At 40.1% G+C, this 26,232-nt stretch overlaps 1 protein-coding gene across 2 annotated transcripts in view; it reads right to left on the bottom strand.

Annotated features, from left to right (window-relative positions):
• EHMT2 (euchromatic histone lysine methyltransferase 2) overlaps positions 1-26,232 on the bottom strand; it is a 135,154-nt gene that overhangs the window by 20,262 nt on the left and 88,660 nt on the right. For both annotated transcript variants that reach the window (XM_053721981.1, XM_053721982.1), the window contains 3 exons: positions 13,874-13,975; positions 13,691-13,795; positions 13,047-13,201 (listed from right to left, as the gene is read on the bottom strand). In XM_053721981.1, coding sequence (XP_053577956.1) covers positions 13,047-13,201; positions 13,691-13,795; positions 13,874-13,975 — 362 coding nt within the window. The remainder of the gene's footprint in view (positions 1-13,046; positions 13,202-13,690; positions 13,796-13,873; positions 13,976-26,232) is intronic.

Here is a 26,232-nt window from a genome sequence, read left to right as displayed (position 1 = left end):
AAAAATTATAATAATTAAGCATATCCCAGTGTCTGTCATTCGGGAATAACAAAATTCATACTTACCTGATAAATCTATTTATTTCTGGATATGGTGAGTCCACGGATCATCATCAATTACTGTTGGGAATATCACTCCTGGCCAGCAGGAGGAGGCAAAGAGCACCACAGCCAATCTGTTAAGTATCACTCCCCTACCCACAACCTCCAGTCATTCGACCGAAGGGAAATGGAGAAAAAAAAAGGAGTAACACAAGGTGTAGAGGTGCCTGAGGTTAGTAAAAAAATAATGGTCTTAAAATAAAGGGCAGGGCCGTGGACTCACCATATCTGGAAAGAAATAGATTTATCAGGTAAGCATAAATCTTGTTTTCTTTCCCAAGATATGGTGAGTCCAAGGCTTCACCAATTACTGTTGGGAATCAATACCCAAGCTAGAAGACACAGATGAAAAGGGAGGGACAAGACAGGAAAACCTAAACAGAAGAACCTTTCTCCCAAAAGAATCCTCAGCCGAGGCAAAAGTATCAAATTTGTAAAATTTTGAAAAAGTATGCAGAGAACAACAAGTTGCAGCCGTGCAAATTTGTTCTAAAGAAGCTTAATTTTTGAAAGCCAAAGAAGAGGAAAGAGCTCTAGTGGAATGAGCCGCAATTCTCTCAGGAGGCTGCTGCCCAGCAGTCTCATAAGCTAAACGAATTATACTTCTCAACCAAAGAGAAGTAGCAGTCGCCTTCCGACCCCTACGTTTCCCAGAGAAAACCGACAAACAAGGCAGAAGACTGGCAAAAATCCTTAGTCGCCTTTAGATAGAATTTAAGCACCCGCACAACATTCCAAGTTGTGCAACTAACATTCCTTAGGAGAGGAAGGATTAGGACACAGAGAAGGAACAATAATTTCCTGATTAATATTTCTGTTCGAAACCACTTTAGTAAGGAAACCTAACTTCGTACAAAGAACCGCCTTATCGACATGAAAGATAAGATAAGGCGAATCACACTACAAAGCTGAGAGCTCCGAGACTCTGAGCAGGAGAAAAGCAAGAAACAAAACCTTCCAAGATAATAACTTAATCTCTATGGAATGCAAAGGCTCAAACGGAGTCTGCTGCAAAACTTTAAGAACAAGGTTAAGGCTCCAAGGAGGAGCAATAGACCGAAACACAGGCCTGATTCTGACCAGGTCCTGACAAAAGTATTGCACATCTGGCACGTACACCAGACGCTTATGTAGCAAAACAGATAAAGCAGAAATCTGACCCTTCAGGGTTCTGACAAACCCTTCTCCAGACCTTCCTGGAGAAAAGACAAAATCTTAGGAATCTGAACCCTACTCCAGGGAGTAGTCCTTGGATTCACACCAATAAAGATATTTACGCCATACCTTATAGTAAATCTTTCTAGCGACAAGCTTGCAAGCCTGAATCATGGTCTCAATTACAGACTCAGAAAAGCCACGCTTAGAAAACACTAAGCGTTCAATCTCCAAGCAGTCAGCTTCAGAGAAACAAGATCTGGATAAATGAATGGACCCTGAAGTAGAAGGTCCTTCCTCAGAGGCAGTTTCCATGGTGGGAGAGATGAAATCCCCACTAGGTCTGCATACCAGATCCTGCTAGGCCACGCAGGAGCTATTAGAATTATCGATGCTCTCTCCTGCATGACTCATGGAACCAGAGAAAAAGGAAGAAACAGGTAGACTAGACTGAAATCCCAAGGAACTGCCAGAGCATCCTTGGAAGCTTGACATTCTGCCGAAATGCCATCAGATCCAACTCCAGGCAGCCCCCATTTGAGGGTTTATCTAGAGAACACCTCCGGATGGAGAGCCCACTCCCCAGGATGAAATATCTGTCTGTTCAGAAGTCCGATTCCCAATTGTTCACCCCTGGAAAGTGAATGACAGACAGCAATTGTGAGCTTCCACCCACTGAACAATCCAAGTCACGTCCAGTGTTCCCTCTAAGGACAGTTTTGTGTGCAGCCCAGCAGTGAAACAGTTAACAAGAGAACCAGTGAAACAGTTAACAGGAGAACCATACCTTACCATCTGCATTGTGCAGCGTTTACTAATTGCAGGGTGTGGTTACCTAATTAACTGTTTCACTGCTGGGCCGCACACAAAACGGGCCTTAGAGGGAACACTGGTCACGTCCTACATGGCTAAGGAACTCAGAGTTCCTCCCTGGTGGTTGATATAAGCCATTGAGGTGATATTGTCCGACTGGAACCAAGCTAAGGACGACTGAGGCCAAGCCATCAGAGAAATGTAAATCGCTCTAAACTCCAAGATGTTAAAGAGGAGAGCAGACACTTCCGAGACCGTAATCCCTGCGCCACAAACAAGTCCCAGACTGCTTCCCAGCCCAGCAGGTTGGCATCCGTGGTCACATCACAAAAAAGGTTTGTAAAAGCCTCAGTGCTGAGAGTAATCACACAAAGCAACTAGAAGTTTTAAGGAATCCCTAACTCCTTAATGAAATTATATTTGAAAGAACAATCACACTGACTGCAGTGGAAACTGCAGGCAAGTGATAGGGTACAGCTGCGCTGTCAAGAAGACAGCTTAATGTGTGTAGTATACAAATTAGTAGGCAATTCTCAATGAGTGGTGGTTCAATTGTGCAAATATAAACAAATGAATTATTTACTACATATACAATCCTTATGTTTAGCACAATGAAAAACATTAACAAATCATTACATAAAGAAACATAAAAAAATACAGTACATAAAATCAATATTGCATAAAAAATTATAAAACAATTCTTAGCAAAAATACTGCTGACAGGTGTATCCAACAGACAAATAATGCTTACATTCCAAGCCTTTTAGAGCAAACAAACAGAAAAGGCTTTTTAGTAAGTCTTTTTAGTAGGCAGAATCAAGGCAAAAATTGCTCCAGTTGAAAATCGTTTGTTAGAGCAAACAAAGCAGACAGTCTTTTTAGTAAGCAAAAAGAGAAGCGTTTTCACAAGCATAAGCTGATTAGTGGTTAGTCTTTTTTCCTTTCCGGGCTGCAGAGTTGATAAAGCTGCAGAATATAGGTAAGAAGAAAGGACAAAAAAGATCCTTTTACACACAAAGTTCAATTGGCAAGGTGTTTAGGTGAATCTCTGTAGGTGATGTCGGTCAAAGCGGCAACTACTGAGCGCTCCTATGCCTTCGTGGAGGGATAAAGACATTCTCAGAGACCATTCTATGGACCGTTACAGCACTCGAGTAAGCCATCAATCACGTGTCAACCATGTGATATACGTAGCAGGCAGACGGAAACCATGAATCTACTATCCTGTTGTCCGTGATCGCAATAATGTTAGGGCGTATACTTTTTGAGCCTCTTCAGCTTCCGTAAGGTCTGGAGCCCCTATTTAAAAGTTACAGCTAGCAATTTAGCAATGATTGAGACTTCCGCATCCACAATTTCTCAGGAATTTTCCTGTTCCTTGGAGCCATTTCTGCAACAAAGAAAAACTGCTCTGAAACAAAAAAAGGTTAGTGAGCCCATCTTCCTGTCTCACCTGCCCCTTATCCATGGTCACATCACCCAGGAATGTCTCCAAAAGCACGCGCCCGGAGACCGATACTCCTGAAAAACCACTGTGGGAGAGAGTCTCTTGTTGACTGATCTAGATCTATCATCTGAGACAGATCCCAATATTCTCCATTTTATGGAAAATAGCAAAGGGAATGATGTCCATGGTAACCATCAGACCAATTCCCTCCATACGTTAAGTCACTGAAAAGTGAAAGTAAAATTAACTGCAGCTAGATCCAAACTCCCAACCTTCTGGTTGCAAAAGGCTAATCTATCTACCGGACCACTAGAGCTTGCTGTTGGCCGGACAGTAGACTGCAAAGAGAGGATAAGGAATAAATCCTTGATTATCTGACCTTTGATAGAAATCTTCTCCTAGATAGAGAATCTATTAATGTCCCCAAGTAAATCACCCTTGTAGATGGAACAAGGGAACTCTTCTCCCGATTCATATCCCATCCATGAGAAACTAGATTGGACAAGATCTCTTGAAAGAGAGTTTGCTCAAAGGAAGGATGACACCCGAACCCTATATTGTCCAGAAAAGCACCCTAAAAGTCTTTCTAGGATGACGAAACTCAGAACTTGAGAAGATCCCGAATCATGGGAACAAAAAATACACATCCTTCAGGTCTATGTTCGTTATGAACGGGCCCTGTTGGACCAGAGAAGAATGGATACTGCTTTGAAGGTCAAAACCTGAGAAACTTGAGGTTAATACCTAGATCCCGTTCCCAGACTGGGACTGGAACTATCACTCCCAGAGAGGCGGGTCCTGAACCCAGTTCAAGGAATGTCTCTCTTATCATACCTGGATAGAAGATATTTTAGAAGGAGAAATCTGCCCCTGTGAGGAAATCTCAACAGAAAAAAGTAGTATTAGAAATATTTCCAGATAAAACACAGCTCTCTAGCCTTTACAAAAAGAAAATTTATGCTTACCTGATAAATTTATTTAACAGGTAAGCATACATTTTCTTTTCTTTTTTATGACAGGATGAGTCCACGGATCATCTTAATTACTAATGGGATTCAATACCCAAGCTAGTGTACACAGATGACACGAGAGGGACAAGACAGGGAACGTAAACGAAAGGCACCACTGCTTGGAGAACCCTTCTCCCAAAAGCGGCCTCAGCCGAAGCAAAAGTGTCAAATTTATAGAACTTTGAAAAAGTGTGGAGAGGACCAAGTTGCGGCCTTGCAAATCTGTTTCACAGAAGCTTCATTCTTGAATACCCATGAGGAAGCAACGGCCCTCGTGGAATGAGCCGTAACTCTCTCTGGAGGCTGCTGTCCAGCAATCTCATATGCAAAAAACGTATGATACTCTTCAGCCAAAAAGAAAGAGAAGTTGCCGTAGCTTTCTGTCCCTAACGTTTTCCTGAGAAAATCACAAACAAAGAAGACGACTGACTTAAATCCTTAGTCGCCTGCAAGTAAAACTTTAAAGCACGGACCACGTCCAAATTGTGCAAAAGTCGTTCCTTCTGAGGAGGAGGATTAGGACACAAGGAAGGAACAACAATCTCCTGATTAATGTTCCGATCGGAAACAACCGTAGTAAGAAATCCTAATTTAAAACTTAAAACCACCTTATGAGAATGGAAAATAAGGAAAGGGGACTCAAACTGCAATGCCGAGAGCTCTGACACTCTATGAGCAGAAGAAATTTCCAAGATAACAACTTAATATCTATGGAATGCATAGGCTCAGACGGAGCCACTTGAAGGACTTTGAGAACTAAATTCAGACTCCATGGAGGAGTAACTGGTTTGAACACAGGCCTGATCCTGACCAAGGCCTGACAAAATGACTGCACGTATGGGACATCCGCCAGACGTTTGTGTAACAAAATAGATAAGGCCGAAATTTGACCCTTTAGGGAACTTGTCGATAAACCTTTCTCCAAACCTTCTTGGAGAAAAGACAAAATTCTAGGAATCCTAACTCTACTGCATGAGTAGCCCTAGGATTCACACCAATAGAGATATTTACGCCATATCTTATGGTAAATCCTTCTAGTTACAGGCTTACAGGACTGAATCATGGTCTCTATGACCGAGTCAGAAAAACCCTGCTTGGATAAAATTAAGCGTTCAATCTCCAAGCAGTCAGTTTCAGAGAAACTAAATTTGGGCGAAGGAAGGTCCCTTGAATTAGAAGGTCCTTCCTCAACGGAAGTCTCCAAGGTGGCAGAGATGACATGTCCACCAGATCTGCATACCAAATCCTGCGAGGCCAAGCAGGTTGAAACATGTTGCTCTTGTACCTTGAAGTGTTTTATCCCTCTAAGGCTTCCGTAGATATTGTCCTCAGCTACCCTCCGGCAAAAGAGTGATTCGGACGAATATTCCATTCCAACCTATCGCCATATTGGATTGCCGCATTGAAGTGTATGCTGTCGGGAGCCGCCTGCCACAGAGGGGAGATTCATACATCTTTTCACTGTGTCCAATGTAAGTAAAAGTGAATACCTTTGATTGGTGTCTTTTCTGCCGTGTGATCCGGTTCCTTATTTCATTTCAGCTTCACTCCGTGACAAAACGTCTGGCTTGTCGTTTGAATTTATCCTTACATTCGCCTGGAAACCATCTGTACCTTTGTTTTATTGTTTTTATTGCTAGCACTTTACATTGATACATTGTAATTATTTTTGCAACATAGCTCCAATATATTGTTGCGAGTTGTTTCAAAATTTGTATGCTACACTTTATATTTGCGCCTGATCGACGCATGTGGAGTTCTGTATTTGTTCTAATGTTTTAATATATTTGTATTAAATTTATGCAGATTTTGCACTTTATCCTATTCTGTTTTTTATTTAGCCGGTTGTAGGCTTCACTTAATACACAATCTTTAAGGTTTATTAGTCTGTAGGTTAACAATTGTTTTATTCATTTTTTCACATAGTTTTTTATGCATCACTGTCACCTATTTTAAGCTTTTAATAGCGCTTATGATTAGAAGATTTTTTCTGTTTTTTTATATCCAGTCTTTTTCTTATTTAATTTATTCAACAGAGGTTGGGGTATCCTCACGTTTATCACAGGCTTAATAGGGTTTCTTAGCGCAGTAACCAATATTCTTTTGCACTCACAGAGGCCAAGCAGGTGCAATGAGGATCAACAATGCCCTTTCCTGCTTGATTCGAGCAATGACCCGAGGAAGAATTGCAAACGGAGGAAAGAGGTATGCTAGACTGAAGGTCCAAGGAACCGCCAGAGCATCCATCAGTTCCGCCTGGGGGTCCCTGGACCTCGACCCATATCTCAGGAGCTTGGCATTCTGTTGAGATGCCATGAGATCTAATTCCGGCTAACCCTACTTGAGAATCAGGCTGGAGAACACTTCCGGATGGAGTTCCCACTCCCCCGGATGAAAGTTCTGCCTGCTCAGGAAGTCCGTCTACCAGTTGTCCACCCCTGGGATGTGGATCGCCGACAGGCAACAAGAATGGGCCTCTGCTCACTGAATTATCTTGGTTACCTCTGTCATCGCTAACGAACTCCTCATTCCTCCCTGATGATTGATGTAAGCCATTGAAGTTATGTTGTCCAACTGGAACCTGATAAACTGGACCAAGGCTAACTGAGGCCAGTTCAGAAGAGCATTGAAGATCGCTCTCAGCTCCAGAATGTTAATAGGAAGAAAAGACTGATTGAGTCCAAACTCCCTGAGCCTTTAGGAAACTCCAGACTGCTCCTCACCCTAGAAGGCTGGCGTCTGTTGTCACAATCACCCAAGAGGGTCTGCGAAAGCAGGTTCCCTGGGAAAGATGATCCAGAGACAACCACCATTGAAGAGAATCCCTTGTCTCCTGATCCAGTAGTATTCGAGGAAACAAATCTGCATAATCTCTGTTCCATTGCCTGAGCATGTTTAACTGCAGAGGTCTGAGATGGAACAGAGCAAGCGGGATGATGTCTATTGCCACCATCAGCCCGATTACCTCCATGCACTGAGCCACTGATGGCCGAGGAGTGGACTGAAGGACTAGACAAATATTGATAAACTTTGATTTCCTGACCTCTGTCAGAAAAATCTTCATAGATGGGGAATCTAATATAGTTCCCAAGAAGGGTACCCTTGAATTTGGGACTAAGGAACTCTTTTCCAGATTTACCTTCCACCCGTGATGATCGCAGGAAGGATAACACCATGCCCGTTTGAGATCTTGCTTGATAAAATGATGGCGTCCAAATACGGTGCCACTGTAATGCCCTGGAAACGAAGCACCGCCAACATCGACCCCAGAACCTTTGAGAAAATTCTGGGAGTTGAGGCAAGACCGAAAGGAAAAAAGTGACAAACTGGTAGTGATTGGCCAGAAAGGCAAACCTTAGGAACTTCTGATGATCCCTGTGAATGGGAACATACAGGTACACGCCTTTTAAATCCACTGTTGACATAAATTGACCCTCTTGGATCAAGTGAGAATGGAACAAATAGTTTCCATCTAGAAGGACGATACTTTGAGCAATTTGTTTAGACTCTTGAAATCTACAATTGGAATGAAGGTTCCCTCTTTTTTTGGGAACCATGAACAAATAGGAGTAAAATCCCAGACCCTATTCCTGTATCAGAACAGGAACTATCACTCCCATGTCGGAGAGGTCTCTTACACAGTGCAAGAACACCTTTCTCTTTGTCCGGTCTACAGATAATCTCGAGAACTGAACTACCCTCCTGCTCGTAGGAAGAATAGAAAAAATTCCCTTGAATTTCTGAAAGCAATGAAAAATAAATCTTAGTTAGAGGGAGGGAATGACCCTCACCTCCCGACACCTAGGCCCAAAAAAGGAGGAATCGCCAAAGACTAGTCTTAGATGACGCATCCTCAAACCAAGATCTTAACCATTAAGATTTTCGAGCCAATATGGTAAGCCTGAAAGCTTAGTTTTCCCACTTTAAACTTAGCTAATAGAAAGAAATTCTTATTCTGGAATTCCTCGAGAGGAATGTCTGGTCCGAATAGAATTAGACAACGTATGAACCAGTATGCTGCCACATAAGGTAGTCATATCCACCTAGGTTGCCATCCTGGGCAACCCCCCTATATCCTTGGGCTCCTTAAAGGAACAACTATCCTCTATGGGAATAGAAGGTCTCCTGGCTAGCGTGGAAATTGATCCACCTTGTATACCGTCTGCCGAGACTCCTTGAGGAGTCCGCTAAGGAAAACCGCTCTTTCAATATAGGAAATGGAGAAAAAGGAGATACCCGTTCTCTCTTTAGTAATGACCTGAGAAACTCGATCTGACATAAGAACAACGACCATGATGTCGTTCCAGAGTAGCTAAAAACTCCTTAAGTAATAGACGGAGGTGGTCTAGCTTAAACCTTAAAGATACCACTTCAGTATCAACAGGAGAAATTATACCGTCAGAATCTGAGTATTCTCAGGCGCTACCGAAGTATACTCAGGCATCTGGAAGAGGACCTCAGAGATAGCAATAACTGTGACCCTGTTCACTGAATGTTTATTTTTCCTCTTGCGCTCTCCCTGCAGCATGGGAAAAACCAACAACGCATCCTGGACTCTTGCAAGGTAACTCCAGGAGGAGTCGTGGAGGAAGCGCAGGGCACTGGTTGAATGGACGCTAAGTTTTTGAGACACTTGAGGAGAAGGCTGCAGAATATATTGAACATTGTCAGAATGCAACCGAGACAATTTTGGCTCTGAACAAGAGGTTTATCTCTGAACTGTAAAACCCAGAACAGAAAGTTTTGTTTGGCAAAGCATAAAGTATATGTAACATCCTTATTCACATTCTTGATCACATAAAATGTAAATATCCTAGAGATACTGTGTCTTTAAATATTAAAAATAACTTTATTAACATATACAGGGATCTTTTGGACAACTGATCACAAATTTGTAAACTAAAATTTTGATGTTACTGTGACTTTAAATGGCAAAACAAAATACTTTTTTTTAGGGAAAAATAATTCTTTAGCCCATAAGGTAAAAACCCCCGACCTCAGCTCAGCTTTACTGAGGCATGTGTCTACCAACTGGAAGGAAAGTACAAATAGTAGGCATCCAGAGTTCATAAGAACACCCTTTTAACACAGAATGTGAAGCCTCTCTGCTGCGTGATAAAACACAGCAGAGGAGATCCACCGTCACTGTCCGTTACATCGGGCTTAGGGCTATGTGTAAAAAAAACACGCAATGTCATGTAGTCCATCTCCGCCCATCGTGGGCGTAACAAAGTAAACCTCCCGGCGGCAACACTCCGCTTCAGAAATAGAGCCATCGGGAGAATGAACCGCATAGCGCACATTGCATATTCACTAGATAAACCTCCCGGTCGGCTAGACAATTTTTAAAACAGCCGTTTGGAGTATGAAAGGGTTAGCAAAGATAACAGGGCTAGCTGCGCAACAAAGTTAAACCTCCCGGTCTGCTAGAATACCAAATAAGTGATAGCAAATACCAGGATATCACAAAAACCAAAGAAATGTGACATAAATGTGATAAAGTAATGAACGTGACAAGTGATAAAGTATACTTAAAATAAACTAAATGCTTATAAAAGTTCATATAAGGATATGTATGTTCTTCTACAATCTTCACGCTTCTATTTTCTTTTGATCCTCATATGAAAAGAAAGAAAGAAATGCCACATAGCGTAATTCTGTAACCTTTTCAAATGTAGAATGCGTGTGTACAAGTGCTTACTCACATGGGATGGAGCTATAGCCAAGCTCAGGTTTACGCGCACACCCAATGTTATACTGTTGGGTAAACAGTTGCTTGAACCGGATATTTGAATAAAATGGATTTATTAAAATATAAGTATAAAAAGCGCCACAAGAGCTGCAGAGACCACCAAATACAATCGGATTGGCAATACAATCAAGTAATTGCTCAAATTGAGCTTATACACAATGCTAGAGACCGTGGTAAGGAGTGCAGAAACTTAACCACACAACCTTCCCCTTAAGAGTCCAGCATATGTTGCTCTCCTCACTGGTGTGCAGATTCTTGGAAGGACGCCAAAGAACAAGAAACAATGTATCCGACGTACGTTTCGCAAAAGAGCTTTTTCAAGGAATGGTGTGCGCATGTCTGAAAGTCCTATTTGAATGTTTTAGGTTTAAGCCGGATATCCGGTATTTAGTCCTCCATTTTGGAAGTGGGCATAATCATGATTAATTTTCTTTAGACTGCCGATATTTCAACACAAAAACTCTAGACAATATATATATATGCACATGTTAAGGAAAATATTGGTTTACACATATCTTCATTTAAAAACGTCCAGAGCCTATCTTAATAAAGCGACAACTGCCAACATGAGCAATTACTTGATTGTATTGCCAATCCGATTGTATTTGGTGGTCTCTGCAGCTCTTGTGGCGCTTTTTATACTTATATTTTAATAAATCCATTTTATTCAAATATCCGGTTCAAGCAACTGTTTACCCAACAGTATAACATTGGGTGTGCGCGTAAACCTGAGCTTGGCTATAGCTCCATCCCATGTGAGTAAGCACTTGTACACACGCATTCTACATTTGAAAAGGTTACAGAATTACGCTATGTGGCATTTCTTTCTTTCTTTTCATATGAGGATCAAAAGAAAATAGAAGCGTGAAGATTGTAGAAGAACATACATATCCTTATATGAACTTTTATAAGCATTTAGTTTATTTTAAGTATACTTTATCACTTGTCACGTTCATTACTTTATCACATTTATGTCACTAGAATACCAAATAAGCCATTGGGAGAGGGAGATTGTCAATTATACATAATCAGACTAGCTGCGCAGCAAAAATAAACCTGCCGATCGGCTGCTAAATTAAAATAAAGCCATTGGGAGTTGCCATCCTGTTGTACCAAACGTAAGAGCTACTTCTCCACGTCCCCAGTGTCTGCAGAAACTGCCCTATGACTTAACCCCTCCTAAGGATAATGTCATCTTGTGTCCATTTTTTGTATACAAGTGCCAAATTTTTCTGTGTACGTACCCCAGAAAATACAAGTTAGAACTTACCTTAGAAGTCTGCCCGGCAGTAAGGCAGCTCACCTGGCTTGCAAGGTACTCTCCCTCACATTGGCCTGTGGAAGACCAAAAGTACTGAGCATTTCTCCCTCAGACTTTCACAAACAGGGCAGCATACAATCTATGGGAGGCGCAGTGAGAATTATGTCCCATAAGTTCCCATTGCTCTAAAAACACCAATGCTCTACTGAAGAGACGGATATGGACTACGGCTACACTATAGGACAAAGCAGCACAATCTTGCACTACTTTAAAAATAATAAACTCTTGATTGAAGAATCTATACTAACACCTGACTTTACCACTTCCTATCACTTACATAGACAAAGAGAATGACTGGAGTGGGAGGGAAGGGAGGAGCTATTTAACAGCTCTGCTGTGGTGCTCTTTGCCGCCTCCTGCTGACCCGGAGGTGAATATCCCATTAGTAAGTAAGATGATCCGTGGACTCAGCTAGCCTAACCTACAAAGTCTGAAACCTACTTTGTATGTCTATTACTAATCATAGTAATAACATAGTCAGACTTGAGGCTGCTTCCCGTCACCAGAAAAAAGCTAGACCAACTTGGCCCTATAAGACCACAATATGAAACCGACCCAAAAAGATATGACTGACCCTGCAGAAAGAGGAAAAGGAAATCTTTCCTTTAGTCTTACTCTCTTGACGTGTGGTAGAAAAAACACCAAAACTTCACCTCCTCCTTGCACCGAAGGCAAAAAGAATGACTGGGGGTTGTGGGTAGGGGAGTGATACTTAAAAGGGACAGTCTAGTCAAAATTAAACTTTCATGATTCAGATAGGGCATGTAATTTTAAACAACTTCTCAATTTAATTTTATTATCAAATTAGCTTTGTTCCCTTAGTGGTATTTTTGAATAGCTAAACCTAGCTACGCTCAAACTGATTTCTAAAACCATTGAAAACTGCCCCTTAGCTCAGAGCATTTTGAAAGTTTTTCACAGTTAGACAGTACTAGTTCATGTGTGTCATATAGATAACACTGTGCTCACTCTTGTGGAGTTATTTAGGAGTCTGTACTGATTAGCTAAACTGCATGTCTGTCAAAAGCACTAAGAAAAGGGGCAGTTTGCAGAGGCTTAGATACAAGGTAATCACAGAGCTAATAAGTGTATTAAACCAACTGTGTTGGTTATGCAAAACTGGGGTAATAAAGGGATTATTTATCTTTTTAAACAATAACAATTCTGGAGTAGACTTTCCCTTTAACAGCTTGGCTGTGGTACTCTTTGCCTCCTCCTGCTGGCCAGGAGTGATATTCCCAACAGTAATTGATGAAGCCGTCGACTCACTATATCTTAGGAAAGAAATATACATACACACATACACATGTTTCCCTCTCACTAAAGCCCTTCCTCCATAGTTACTTAGCTCACATTTCTAGCATCTCATCTCTCCTTGTGTCTACTTTTCTTTCCCACCCTTCTCCCTTATTAACTCATTAAGATAAATGCGTGGGTGAGCGCTTACTTGACACAGCCAATGAAGCCTTCCCGTGCAGCGATGTGCAGAGGGGTGTCTCCGTGGAAGTTGACCGCATGCAGATCACACTGAGCATTGAGCAGAACCTCAGCAATTTCAGCGCTACCAGTGAAAGATGCCCAATGCAAACAAACGTTCTTCTCCTGAAGAAGGAAAGAGACAGGGTGTTTAAGGAGGAAAAAAATTATTCCTAATGAAAAACTCCAATTTAGGAATAACTAAAAAAAAAATAAAAAAAAATTAGTTTAACAAAATGTAATAATTTTTATTGTTTATAGTTTTTTTAATTTTAAATAATTTCCTTTTTTTTTTAGACTATACCCCACTAACGAGTTAAACACGCAAAACCTGGTGTGCACCCTTGTGCTGGCCAGCCAATCAACAGCGGCATACATGTGCCTCCAATTAAGAGTGAATTTGCTTACATGTTTAACACCTTTAGCAAGGTGAGAGCTATTTTTTCAATAAGTAACCAGCCAATGAAGGAGAAGCAAATTAATTTGTGACGCAGAGGCTTTGAATGAAAAAGGGTGATAAGAAAAAGGATACAAGTGAAAGAAATATGAAGCTAGGAAGTATTAGAAATGTAAAATAAGACAGGAAGAATGCAGAGCAGACAGATTGCTACTCACATTGTCCTGCAGGGTGACATCTGCTCCTCGGGTCAGTAATGTGCGTATCACCTCAATGTGCTTGTGCTCTGCGGCCCAGATGATCGGTGTCCAACCTCCATTATCCTGACAAATGGTGGAAAGCGTTAAAGGGATATTGCCAGGTTTGCTTATGGGACAATCATATTAGGGTGTTTCTCTCACCTGGGCATTTACATTTACTTGCCCCGTAGACAACAGGAAACTCAACATGGGCAGGTTTCCACTCTTTGCAGCATGGTGAAGGCAGGTTGAGCCATCCTCCTCCTGGGTGCAGAGGATAAATGTTGGACAGTTAATTCTTTGCATGACCATAAAAGGGGCAGTTTACCCAAAAACTTTCTCCCCTTTGTTACCAAGGATCCATTTTGTGTGTTGTATTAATTTGTTTTCTAATTTTCCCTATGGGCCTTGCACCCAGAATTGTCTGGGGTTAACTGCCTGTGACTGGGAACATAGCAGCTTCCTGATAGTGCTATTGAGCACCCAGGGCTGTGCATGTTGCAGGGTCATATGATTTGTACCCAGTCCAGTCTGAAACTGCAGTCCCCTTCCGTGTTTTGTATGTTTTCTATATGTCCAGGGTGATTACATAAGTCTGTGAACCATGACTTGTTCCCAGTTTGTTTGAGAGCTTGCATTTGTATTGCTGTATCAGGGACCCCGGTTTTGGGAGAGACCTTGACGTGGTACCTGGGCTTGTCCCTTTTGGCCAGATGTGTAACTAACTCTTCCAGTTTTGCTTTTAATCTTAGCTGAGAGCTTGCAAGTGAGTGCTGGACTTCCTCTATGCGTTGTATGTGTACATGTATATATATATATATATATATATATATATATATATATATATATATATATATATATATATATATATATATATATATATATATATATATATATATATATATATATATATATATATATATACACATACACACATACATATATATATATACACATACACACACAGTAGATAAGTCAGGTTTCTGTGATGTAAAAAAATGAGACAAAGAAATCATTTCAGAACTTTTTCCACCTTTAATGTGACCTATAAACTTTACAACTCAATTGAAAAACAAACTGAAATCTTTTAGGTAAAGGGAAATAAAAAAACTAAAATAATATGGTTGCATAAGTGTGAACACCTTTAGACTAATGATTTTATTACAGCACTCAGTCTTTTTGGGTATGAGTTTTTCAGCATGGCACATATTGACTTGGCAAGATTTGCCCACTCTTCTTTGCAAAAACACTCTAAATCTGTCAAAATGCGAGGGCATCTCCTGTGCACAGCTCTCTTCAGATCACCCCACAGATTTTGAATTGGATTCAGGTCTGGGCTCTGGCTGGGCCAATCCAAAACTTTAATCTCCTTCTGGTGAAGCCATTCCTTTGTTGATTTGGATGTATGCTTTGGGTCATTGTCATGCTGAAAGATGAAGTTCCTCTTCATGTTCAGCTTTCTAGCAGAAGCCTGAAGGTTTTGTGCCAATATTGTCTGGTATTTGGAACTGTTCATTATTCCCTCTACCTTGACTAAGGCCCCAGTTCCAGCTGAAGAAAAACAGCCCCAAAAGCATGATGCTGCCACCAAAATGCTTCACTGTGGGTATGGTGTTCTTTTGGTGATATGCAGTGTTGTTTTTGTGCCAAACATATCTTTTGGAATTATGGCCAAAAAGTTCAACATTAGTTTCAACAGACCAGAACACCTTTTGCAACATGCTTTTGGGAAACTTCAGATGCGTTTTTGCAAAATTTAGCTGGGCTTGGATTTTTTTTTCGTAAGCAAAGGCTTCCGTCTTGCCACTTTACCCCATAGCCCAGACATATGAAGAATACGTGCGATTGTTGTCACATGTACCACACAGCCAGTACTTGACAGATATTCCTGCAGCTCTTTTAATGTTGCTGTAGGCCTCTTGGCAGCCTCCCAGACCAGTTTTCTTCTTGTCTTTTCATCAATTTTGGAGGGACATCCAGTTCTTGGTAATATCACTGTTGCGTCATATTTTCTTCACTTGATGATGACTGTCTTCACTGTGTTCCATGGTATCTAATGCCTTGGAAATTCTTTTGTACCCTTCTCCTGACTGATACCTTTTAACAATGAGATCCCTCTGATGCTTTAGACGCTCTCTGAGGACCATGGCTTTTGCTGTAGGATGTGACTAAGAAAAGGTCAGGAAAGACCTACTAGAGCAGCTGAACTTTATTTGGGGTTAATCAGAGGCACTTTAAATGATGACAGGTGTGTACTGACTCCTAATTAACATGATTTGGAATGTGATTGCTTAATTCTGAACACAGCTACATCCCCAGTTATAAAAGGGTGTTCACACTTATGCAACCATATTTTTTTTATTTCCCTTTATCTAAAAGATTTCAGTTTGTTTTTCAATTGAGTTGTACAGTTTATAGGTCACATTAAAGGTGGAAAAAGGTCTGAAATGATTTATCTTTGTCTCATTTTTTTATATCACAGAAACCTGACATTTTAACAGGGGTGTGTAGACTTTTTATATTCTATATATATATATACATACATATATATACACATATATACATACACACATATATAAACAAGCACTCCAGCTAACAATACACAGGTGTCTGGGGTGCAACAGATAGAATTGTACAAGCAAAAGAAGGAGTGCACTCACCAGGTCTTTTTCAAAAGTTTATTCCAAATATGTGAACGTTTTCGGGGGTTTAGCCCCTTCCTCAGACATACAAAATGACATATATATATATATTATCAAGAGGGAACGCCACAAATGCTGAAGCTTTTCCGCTCCCACGCCAGAGAAAGTTCTAGATAGACAACCTTTGTAGGGGTTACACACAGCTAGGGGCGGTAATACAAAAGGAACATGCTCCAATAAATGAGATAAATAAGTCCCTTTGCAGACATCCTCAAACTTGACCCTCCAGAGGTTTTGGAACTACATTTCCCATGATGCTCAGCCAGCAAATCAGCTGGCTGAGCATCATGGGAAACGTAGTTCCAAAACCTCTTAAGGGCCCAGTTTGAGGATGTCTGCAAGGGTCTGATAGAATATAGTACAAATACGTACATCTAATATGGCTGATATAATACAACATGGCTGTTTACTTCTGTTCAGTATCCAGGAGATTCTGGCCCAGGGACCCAACCTGCACACCCCTTTTAGGAATGTGTTTATCTGTACTAGGCTTTGCTTAGTACTAATCATAACTCACTTATTTTCTCATCTAAATAGAATATTTCTGACTTGGCTAGTGGCCTTTATCCTATATTTAACAGGCGCCACCTGGTGTATTTTAATCTATTTACTTTAAGCTGTTCCTTGCCATTCTAGGAAGAAATATAATAAAAACGTATTAACGTATAATATACGTTAATACGTTTTTATTATATTTCTTCCTAGAATGGCAAGGAACAGCTTAAAGTAAATAGATTAAAATACACCAGGTGGCGCCTGTTAAATATAGGATAAAGGCCACTAGCCAAGTCAGAAATATTCTATTTAGATGAGAAATAAGTGATAGAAATAAGTGATAGCCAACGTCCCAGCACATGGGAGCTGCAGATCAATATTTTAGAAGCCTTAAAAGGGACAGGAAAGTAAAAATTAAACAACTCCTATTATCAAGTTTGCTTAGTTCTCTTAGAATCCTTTATAAGAGTAATCCTAGGTGAGCTCAGGAGCATGCATGTGTCTCAAGCCATATCGCAGCTGTGTTGGCAACATTTGTTATAGCAATGTTATACATCATTGCAAGCACTGCCATTGACTGCTATAGACACGTGCACAATCCTAAGCTCCTATCAGCCTACCTAGGTTTAGTCTTCAACAAAGAATACCAAAAGAACAAAGCAAGTTTGATATTAGAAGTAAATTGGAAAGTTGCTGCTCTATCTAAATTATGAATGTTTAAAGGGACACTGAACCCAAACATTTTCTTTCGTGATTCAGATAGAGCACAACATTTTAAGCAACTTTCTAATGTACTCTTATTATCAATTTTTCTTCGTTCTCTTGCTATCTTTATTTGAAAAAGAAGACATCTAAGCTATTTTTTTTTTTGTTTAGAACCCTGGACAGCACTTATTATTGGTGGGTGAATTTATCCACCAATCAGCAAGAACAACCCAGGTTGTTCACCAAAAATGGGTCCGCATCTAAACTTACATTCTTGCTTTTCAAATAAAGATACCAAGAGAATGAAGACAATTTGTTAATAGGAGTAAAATAGAAAGTTGCTTAAAATTGCTTGCTCTGAATCACCAAATAAAAAATTCCACTCCAAAGCACGTATTTTTAGATATGCTTTATCCTAGGCACGCGCTTGTTAGTTCTGATTTTCCTAAAGGACCGCAAAAACTAGTGCCAAGGGTCGCATTTAGTACTCTGGTCACCAGTTGGCCTTCCCTCACACCAGACTCAAAATTAGGCATGTGCATTCAGATTATTCATTAGGAAACGAATGCTGAATATGATCAGCCAGCACCATTCAGCTCTTTTTTGAGTTGGATGTCTTCTTGTGAAAGGGCGACACACTTAGATCTGTGCAAATCCAGATATTTTAGTGCACTTCCACAAAAAGAAATCTGGCTCTGAAAATAGCGAAATGGATCTGGCAGTGGCAACATTCGGCATTTGAGACTAATGTGCATGCGCAGTGTAGGGCCATCCCAATCCCACTGCCTCTGCTGATGGACAACAAACCTGCCTCCCGGGTTAGGAAACAAATTGAAAGGTATCTTTTCCGTGTAACTGCTGCAAATATTGTAGGCACTCTAGAAAGATATCCATTTTTACTTCAACTATTAATGGGAAGACCAACCAGTCCACAAACACTTTTTGAATTGTAAAGCTAAACTGGAAGATATGGGTAGGGGAGATATAAAAAAGGAAATTTATGCTTACCTGATAAATTGATTTCTTATACGATATGCCGAGTCCACGGGTTTCATCCTTACTTGTGGGATTTATCCTCCTAACAGGAAGTGGCAAAGAGCACCACAGCAGAGCTGATACATAGCTCCTCCCCTAACTCCTCCCCCCAGTAATTCGACCGAAGGTATAGGAAGAGAAAAGAAAAGCTAAAAGATGCAGAGGTGACTGAAGTTTTGAAAAATAAAATAAATCCTGTCTTAAAATGACAGGGCGGGCCGTGGACTCGGCATATCGTAAAAGAAATCAATTTATCAGGGAAGCATAAATTTCCATTTCTTTTACAACATATGCCGAATCCACGGGTTTCATCCTTACTTGTGGGATACCAATACCAAAGCTTTAGGACACGGATGAAAGGGAGGGACAAGACAGGAACCTAAACGGAAGGCACCACTGCTTGAAGAACCTTTCTCCCAAAAATAGCCTCAGAAGAAGCAAAAGTATCAAATTTGTAAAATTTGTAAAAAGTGTGAAGGGAGGACCAAGTCGCAGCCTTACAAATCTGTTCAACAGAAGCATCGTTTTTGAAAGCCCATGTGGAAGCCACAGCTCTAGTAGAATGAGCCGTCATTTTTTCAGGAGGCTGCTGTCCAGCAGTCTCGTATGCCAGGCGGATGATACTTTTCTGCCAAAAAGATAGAGGGATAGCCGTAGCTTTTTTACCCCTACACTTTCCAGAATAAACAACAAAAAGAGAGGATGTTTGTCTGAAATCCTTGGTCGCTTGTAAGTAAAACTTCAAAGCACGGACCACATCCAAGTTATGTAATAGACGTTCCTTCTTAGGAGGATTAGGACAAAAGGAAGGAACAACAATTTCCTGATTAATATTCTTATTTGAAACAACCTTAGGTTTAGTACGCAAAACCACCTTATCAGAATGGAATACAGTACAAGATAAGGCGAATCACATTGTAAAGCAGAAAGCTCAGAAACTCTTCGAGCAGAAGAGATAGCAACTAAAAATAAAACCTTCCAAGATAACAGCTTAATATCTATGGAATGCATGGGTTCAAACGGAACCCCTTGAAGAACATTAAGAACTAAATTCAGACTCCATGGTGGAGCAACAGGTTTAAACACAGGCTTGATTCTGATTAAAGCCTGACAAAAAGACTGAAAAGTCTGGGACATCCGCCAGACGCTTGTGTAATAAAATTGACAAAGCAGAAATTTGTCCTTTTAAAGAACTAGCAGATAATCCTTTCTCCAATCCTTCTTGGAGAAAGGACAAGATCCTAGGAATCCTAATCTTACTCCATGAGTAACCCTTGGATTCACACCAATAAAGATATTTACGCCATATCTTATGGTAAATAGTTTTAGTGACAGGCTTGCGAACCTGAATCAGAGTATCAATGACCGACTCAGAGAATCCCCGCTTAGATAAGATCAAGCGTTCAATCTCCAGGCAGTCAGCTGCAGAGAATTTAGATTTGGATGTTGGAACGGACCTTGAATGAGAAGGTCCTGTCTCTATGGCAGTTTCCACGATGGCAGAGACGACATGTCCACTAGATCCGCATACCAAGTCCTGTGTGGCCACGCAGGCGCTATTAGAATTACAGAAGCACTCTCCTGTTTGATTCTTGCAATCACACAAGGAAGGAGAGGAAATGGTGGAAACACATAAGCCAGGTTGAACGACCAAGGTACTGCTAGAGCATCTATCAGTACTGCTTGAGGATCCCTTGATCTGGACCCGTAGCGTGGAAGTTTGGCATTCTGTTGAGATGCCATCAGATCCAATTCCGGTGTGCCCCATTGATGAATCAACGATGTAAACACCTCCGGATGGAGTTCCCACTCCCCGGATGAAAAGTCTGACGACTTAGAAAATCCTCCTCCCAGTTCTCTACTCCTGGGATATAGATTGCTGATAGGTGGCAAGAGTGAATCTCTGCCCATCGGATTATCTTTGATACCTCTATCATCGCAAGAGAACTTCTTGTTCCCCCCGATGATTGATATATGCTACAGTCGTGACATTGTCTGACTGGAATCTTATGAACTTGGTTAGTGCCAACTGAGGCCACGCCTGAAGCGCATTGAATATTGCTCTCAGTTCCAAAATATTGATTGGCAACTGAGACTCCGTCAGAGTCCAAGTTCCCTGAGCCTTCAGGGAATTCCAGACTGCACCACAGCCTAAGAAGCTGGCGTCCGTTGTCACTATAACCCATGATGGCCTGCGGAAGCACATCCCCTGGGACAGATGATCCTGTGACAACCACAACAGAAGAGAGTCTCTGGTCTCTTGATCCAGATTTATCTGAGGAGATAAATTTGCATAATCCCCATTACACTGTCTGAGCATGCACAGTGGTCTGAGATGAAAGCGAGCAAACGGAACGATGTCCATCGCTGCTACCATTAATCCAATGACCTCCATACACTGCGCCACTGATGGCCGAGGAATGGACTGAAGAGCTCGGCAAGTATTTAGAATTTTTGATTTTCATGTCTACCAAGTCTATCAGAGTTCCCAAGAATGGAACTCTTGTTTGTGGAACAAGTGAACTCTTTTCTATATTCACTTTCCAACCGTGAGTTCTTAGAAATGACAACACGATGTCCGTGTGAGATTTGGTCAGATGATAAGTTGACGTCTGAACCAAAATATCGTCCAGATAGGGCGCCACTGCTATGCCCCGCGGCCTGAGAACCGCTAGAAGGGACCCTAGCACCTTTGTGAAGATTCTGGGAGCTGTGGTCAACCCAAAGAGAAGGGCCACAAACTGATATTGTTTGTCCAGAAAGGCAAACCTTAGAAACTGATGATGATCCTTGTGGATAGGAATGTGAAGGTACGCATCCTTTAGGTCATGTATTGACCCTCCTGAATCCTTTATCAAGATAAAGGCCCCTGGCAGCTGAAACGCGTAGAGATTGTTGACCCTGAACCCCTACACTACCAGCTGGTGCATTCTATATCCAGCAATATATAACGGTTAGGACAGGTACATTGAGCTATATCCAAAATAGGAATAGTCTCTGTATGTATAATTCCTGCCCCATGATCCGGTATTTCCAAACTAACGTACCAGTCTGAAATTCATTCTAATCAAGCGGAAAATCACCTGATACCGCAATTCTTTTTTCGGTGTATCACGGACTGCTAGTGAGCCCTAACCCGGAACCACATCTAAAGAGTAGTATCGACCACTGGACTCCCCTGAGGAACGGCTAAGTCTGTCTCTGAACTTGCTGACAGCATCCACGGGAACGGACACTGTAATAAGGTTATTCTTTAATAACACTCGCTATTTGTGGTACATATTACCGATAACACACCATCAGGATGCATTACGGTATCCGCTTCAATATATGAGACTAACACTGTAATGTATATGAATAGAATACCTGTTGTATAACTTGACACAAATCTACTGTTTGAGTAAATAACGTATTGCTCTTTATTCAACACGCCTAATAAGTATCTAGTTACGCTGAATTAGTATTAAGTCATTCTGTGTACATAAAACGCTAAAGATGCAATATACACTTATAACTCGATTTAAGATTTATCATTTTTCAGATGCCGGCATCATTCATAGGATTTATTGTATCTATTTGGTTTTAAATGTGGATGTTTCCACATATATTCTTTACATTAGATGTTTTAAATGTTTTCTTATGTACAATATTAAATAAGTTTTAATACAAATTAGTTCTGTGGGAGGAACTTATTTTCTGGGTATTAACCCATATTACACCTGATTTAACTAATCTTTACTCAAAACATTTTTCGCCACTGGATTGACATCTCCTTTAAATTCCTTCTTATATTTGACATACTGATACATTTTAACTATCTGCTATCTCGCCCACATTGAAGTTAAATTACACTTGTGGATTAGACTATCTTTGGTTATACCACCAAACTACGACACCTTAAGGTCAGGTTTATCACCTACTTAAGAATTTGACATACTCCACTCTCCTAATCAGGACAAATACTAACGCTCATCTTAAACAAACATATGATATATATTTTTACCTTTTTGAACACATCGGATTATCACACAATTAATTAGAGCAACCGACTCAGCTCTTGCAGCGCTATCCCACATCCCCCCCTATTGCAGTATTCATTTGAGATGATCTTTTGAGGTTATATCATCTACTGTGGGATCAGCTAAAGAGTCTGAGTGTAGTATCTATGAATTAACCTATTCTTGTATTTTAAAAGAATTAGACGCACTAGATGTACTAGGTGTCACTTGTGTGGGTGTTAAAGGTTGGGACACTTGAGGAAAATTACATGGCATATCCTGATTCTCTTCAGACTGAGACTCATCCTTAGACATACTTTCATTTCCTAAAATAAGTTGCTTACAGTGTAAGGCTCTATCAGTACAAGAGGTACACAATGTAAGAGGGGGTTCCACAATGGCTTCTAAACATATAGAACAATGAGTTTCCTCAATGTCAGACATGTTGAACAAAGTAGTAATAACCACAACAGTTGGTAAATACTTTATTTGTTGACAAAAACAATTTTGCAAAAAACGAGTACTGTGCCTTTAAGAAATAAAAACACACAAAGCACACTTAAAAACGTCTATGAACGTTTAAAAAGTAGATATAGACATATAAATTTCCAAAAATTATTGCATTCACATGCAAGGATTGAATTTACTCTTTACAGGAATATTACTTTCAAAAAATAATAAAATTTTCTAAATAATGACCCCTGCACCTCGCCACAGCTCCTGTGGCGCCTACCTGCCCCCAGATAATCGCCAAACGAATCAACACCAATCCGGATAGTGTAAAACACAGATAGGGCCCAACCGGAGCTAATGTCTGCTGTCTCCTTCAGAGTAAACTGCGCATCTGAGGCGCGAAAATAGGCCCCGCCCACAATGGACGTCGCACTAAGAAATTCAACTACCGCATGGGAAGAGGTTAAAAACAGCCATGTGGTCCCCAAACAACTATTTATCAAATAAAACTTATTTTACTGTTTTATAATAAAATTTGTGAAAATAAAAGTCCCAGTGTCAATTAATATGCTGCTTATGAAATGTGCTGCAATGATGTAGGAAATAAAACACCCGACATAACAGTAACTCCCCTTATGGTTTAGGACTACTGTTTACCCTGTTCCCCTTATAAGGAACCAAATACAGCCAATTCTGATATACCAAGTTTCCGCAGAGAAAAATAGGCTGACACATACCTCAAATGCTGTTTACTGCATGAGACCGTCCTCACACTGAAGTTTCCATCATTACCTTCAGATTAATGGGAACCATAATTGAACTTAGTAACTGCTGCTAAGATCATCAATTTCAGGGAGAAATCTTCTTCCATATCCTCCCTGATCAAAATAGTACTCACCGGTACCATTTAAAATAAAAAATATCTTGATTGGAGAAATTAAAACTATCATTTTGTCACCACTATCACTTTACCCTTCCTATTACTAGCAGAGGCAAAGAAAATGACTGGGGGGAGGAGTTAGGGGAGGAGCTATGTAACAGCTCTGCTGTGGTGCTCTTTGCCACTTCCTGTTAGCAGGAGGATAAATCCCACAAGTAAGGATGAAACCCGTGGACTTGGCATATCTTGTAAAATAAATATATTCTACAATTGGAATCTAAATGGGTATTTAACCTGGATAACTTAACTCCTAACGGCCTCAATTTAGAGATGGACTTATCCCGTTTCCTTAAAGGGACACTGAACCCAACATTTTTCTTTTGTGATTCAGATAGTGCAGCAATTTTAAGCAACTTTCTAATTTACTCCTATTATCATTTTTTCTTCGTTCTCTAGCTCTAGCATCTAAGCTAAGGAGCCAGACAATTTGTATTATGATATTTATATATATATATATTTAGGCAAAAAGAGTCAGTTGCACTCTCACAAACAGTACTCCAAGGGCCAGGGTGCTAGAGTATATGAAATGTAGCAAAACAGGAAACGGCACTCTCTGGACTTAAGTTTTTAACAGATAGTTTAATCGGTAACGTTTCGGGGAATGCTCCCCTTCATCAGACCAACAACATACAAGTGAATCAAACCTTTAAGCATACATAAACCCCTCCCCTTTGTGCAAAAACCGCCAAAAAACGGTTGCCATGGCAACCAAACATAATGCAATGTAAATATTGTGAATAAAGCAACAATCACATCAAAGAACCCAATTACGAATATAATCACAATTAATTAGTTCCAGGTTAATTAGCAGATAGACATCTAATCACACCACTTGGTACATCTACTGCATATTATAGATTCCAGACAAAACTCTAGTAACAATGTATCATATACAGAGTAACATCACAAACTAATAAGCAAGACCAGAAAAAAAGTTCAAGTGAAACTCCGCAGTTAACTACTTTGAGATGCACTTACTGTCGCAATTCAAAACATATACTATGAGTATTTAATTGTATTAGACCATCCGTAACATTCATGTATTAAACAGCTTTCAAAGAAAAAATAAACAGCGCTTAACCTATACAAAATATAGGATTGCTAGGGATGTTATTCAATTGGTCATATACTATGTAGTAGGCTTATTAAATTAGGATCGTAGATACGTACGGGTAAAATAAGCTGATATTTAATTCAACAAATTCTCAAATCAATACATAAATATGTGTACTTCGCTAATACTTATTCATACATATAAAAACATTCATAAATAAAATGTTCATAGAAAAAACATTCAACAATGCAAATAGGTATCTGAGTATAAAAAGAGGAGAGGACGTCTCCACCTCCTCAACAATAAAATTAAACCTTCAAAAAGGAAAGTTATTGCTTAGAGTAATGTATGCACTTATTAGCACTCCACCTTTAAACGTTGCAAAATCACTTATTTGTGTTGCAGTCCACTCTACAATGTTGCAATTTGTATAGCTCACTTCTTGGTGTTTAATATTCGCCTTTTATCTTAATAGAACTCAGCAAATGATGACGTGATTTTTGCATTAGTATGCATATATTATTATTAAAAAAATGAGTCGTTCGTGTGTTTGTGACTTAAAGATAAAAGTTAATAGTTGTTGGTAAACAGTTAAATAGTTGTTGGCGAGTAGAGGAATAACTCCAAAGACACTCAATCGTATTTAGATGTGAAGAGTCGTAGCATTACAAAATTTCAGTGCTGCAAAGTTCAGTGCAAAAGTATACCTGCTTGTAAACACCAATCCTGCACTGAACTTTGCAGCACTGAAATTTTGTAATGCTACAACTCTTCACATCTAAATACGATTGAGTGTCTTTGGAGTTATTCCTCTACTCGCCAACAACTATTTAACTGTTTACCAACAACTATTAACTTTTATCTTTAAGTCACAAACACACAAACTACTCATTTTTTTAATAATATATGCATACTAATGCGAAAATCACATCATCATTTGCTGAGTTCTATTAAGATAAAAGGCGAATATTAAACACCAAGAAGTGAGCTATACAAATTGCAACATTGTAGAGTGGACTGCAACACAAATAAGTGATTTTGCAACTTTTAAAGGTGGAGTGCTAATAAGTGCATACATTACTCTAAGCAATAACTTTCCTTTTTGAAGGTTTAATTTTATTGTTGAGGAGGTGGAGACG

Source organism: Bombina bombina, chromosome 7, assembly GCF_027579735.1.
Source record: "Bombina bombina isolate aBomBom1 chromosome 7, aBomBom1.pri, whole genome shotgun sequence".
NCBI lineage: Eukaryota > Metazoa > Chordata > Amphibia > Anura > Bombinatoridae > Bombina > Bombina bombina.
The sequence above is the reverse complement of the archived record's forward strand: the minus strand, read 5'-3'. Positions and strand labels throughout refer to the sequence as shown.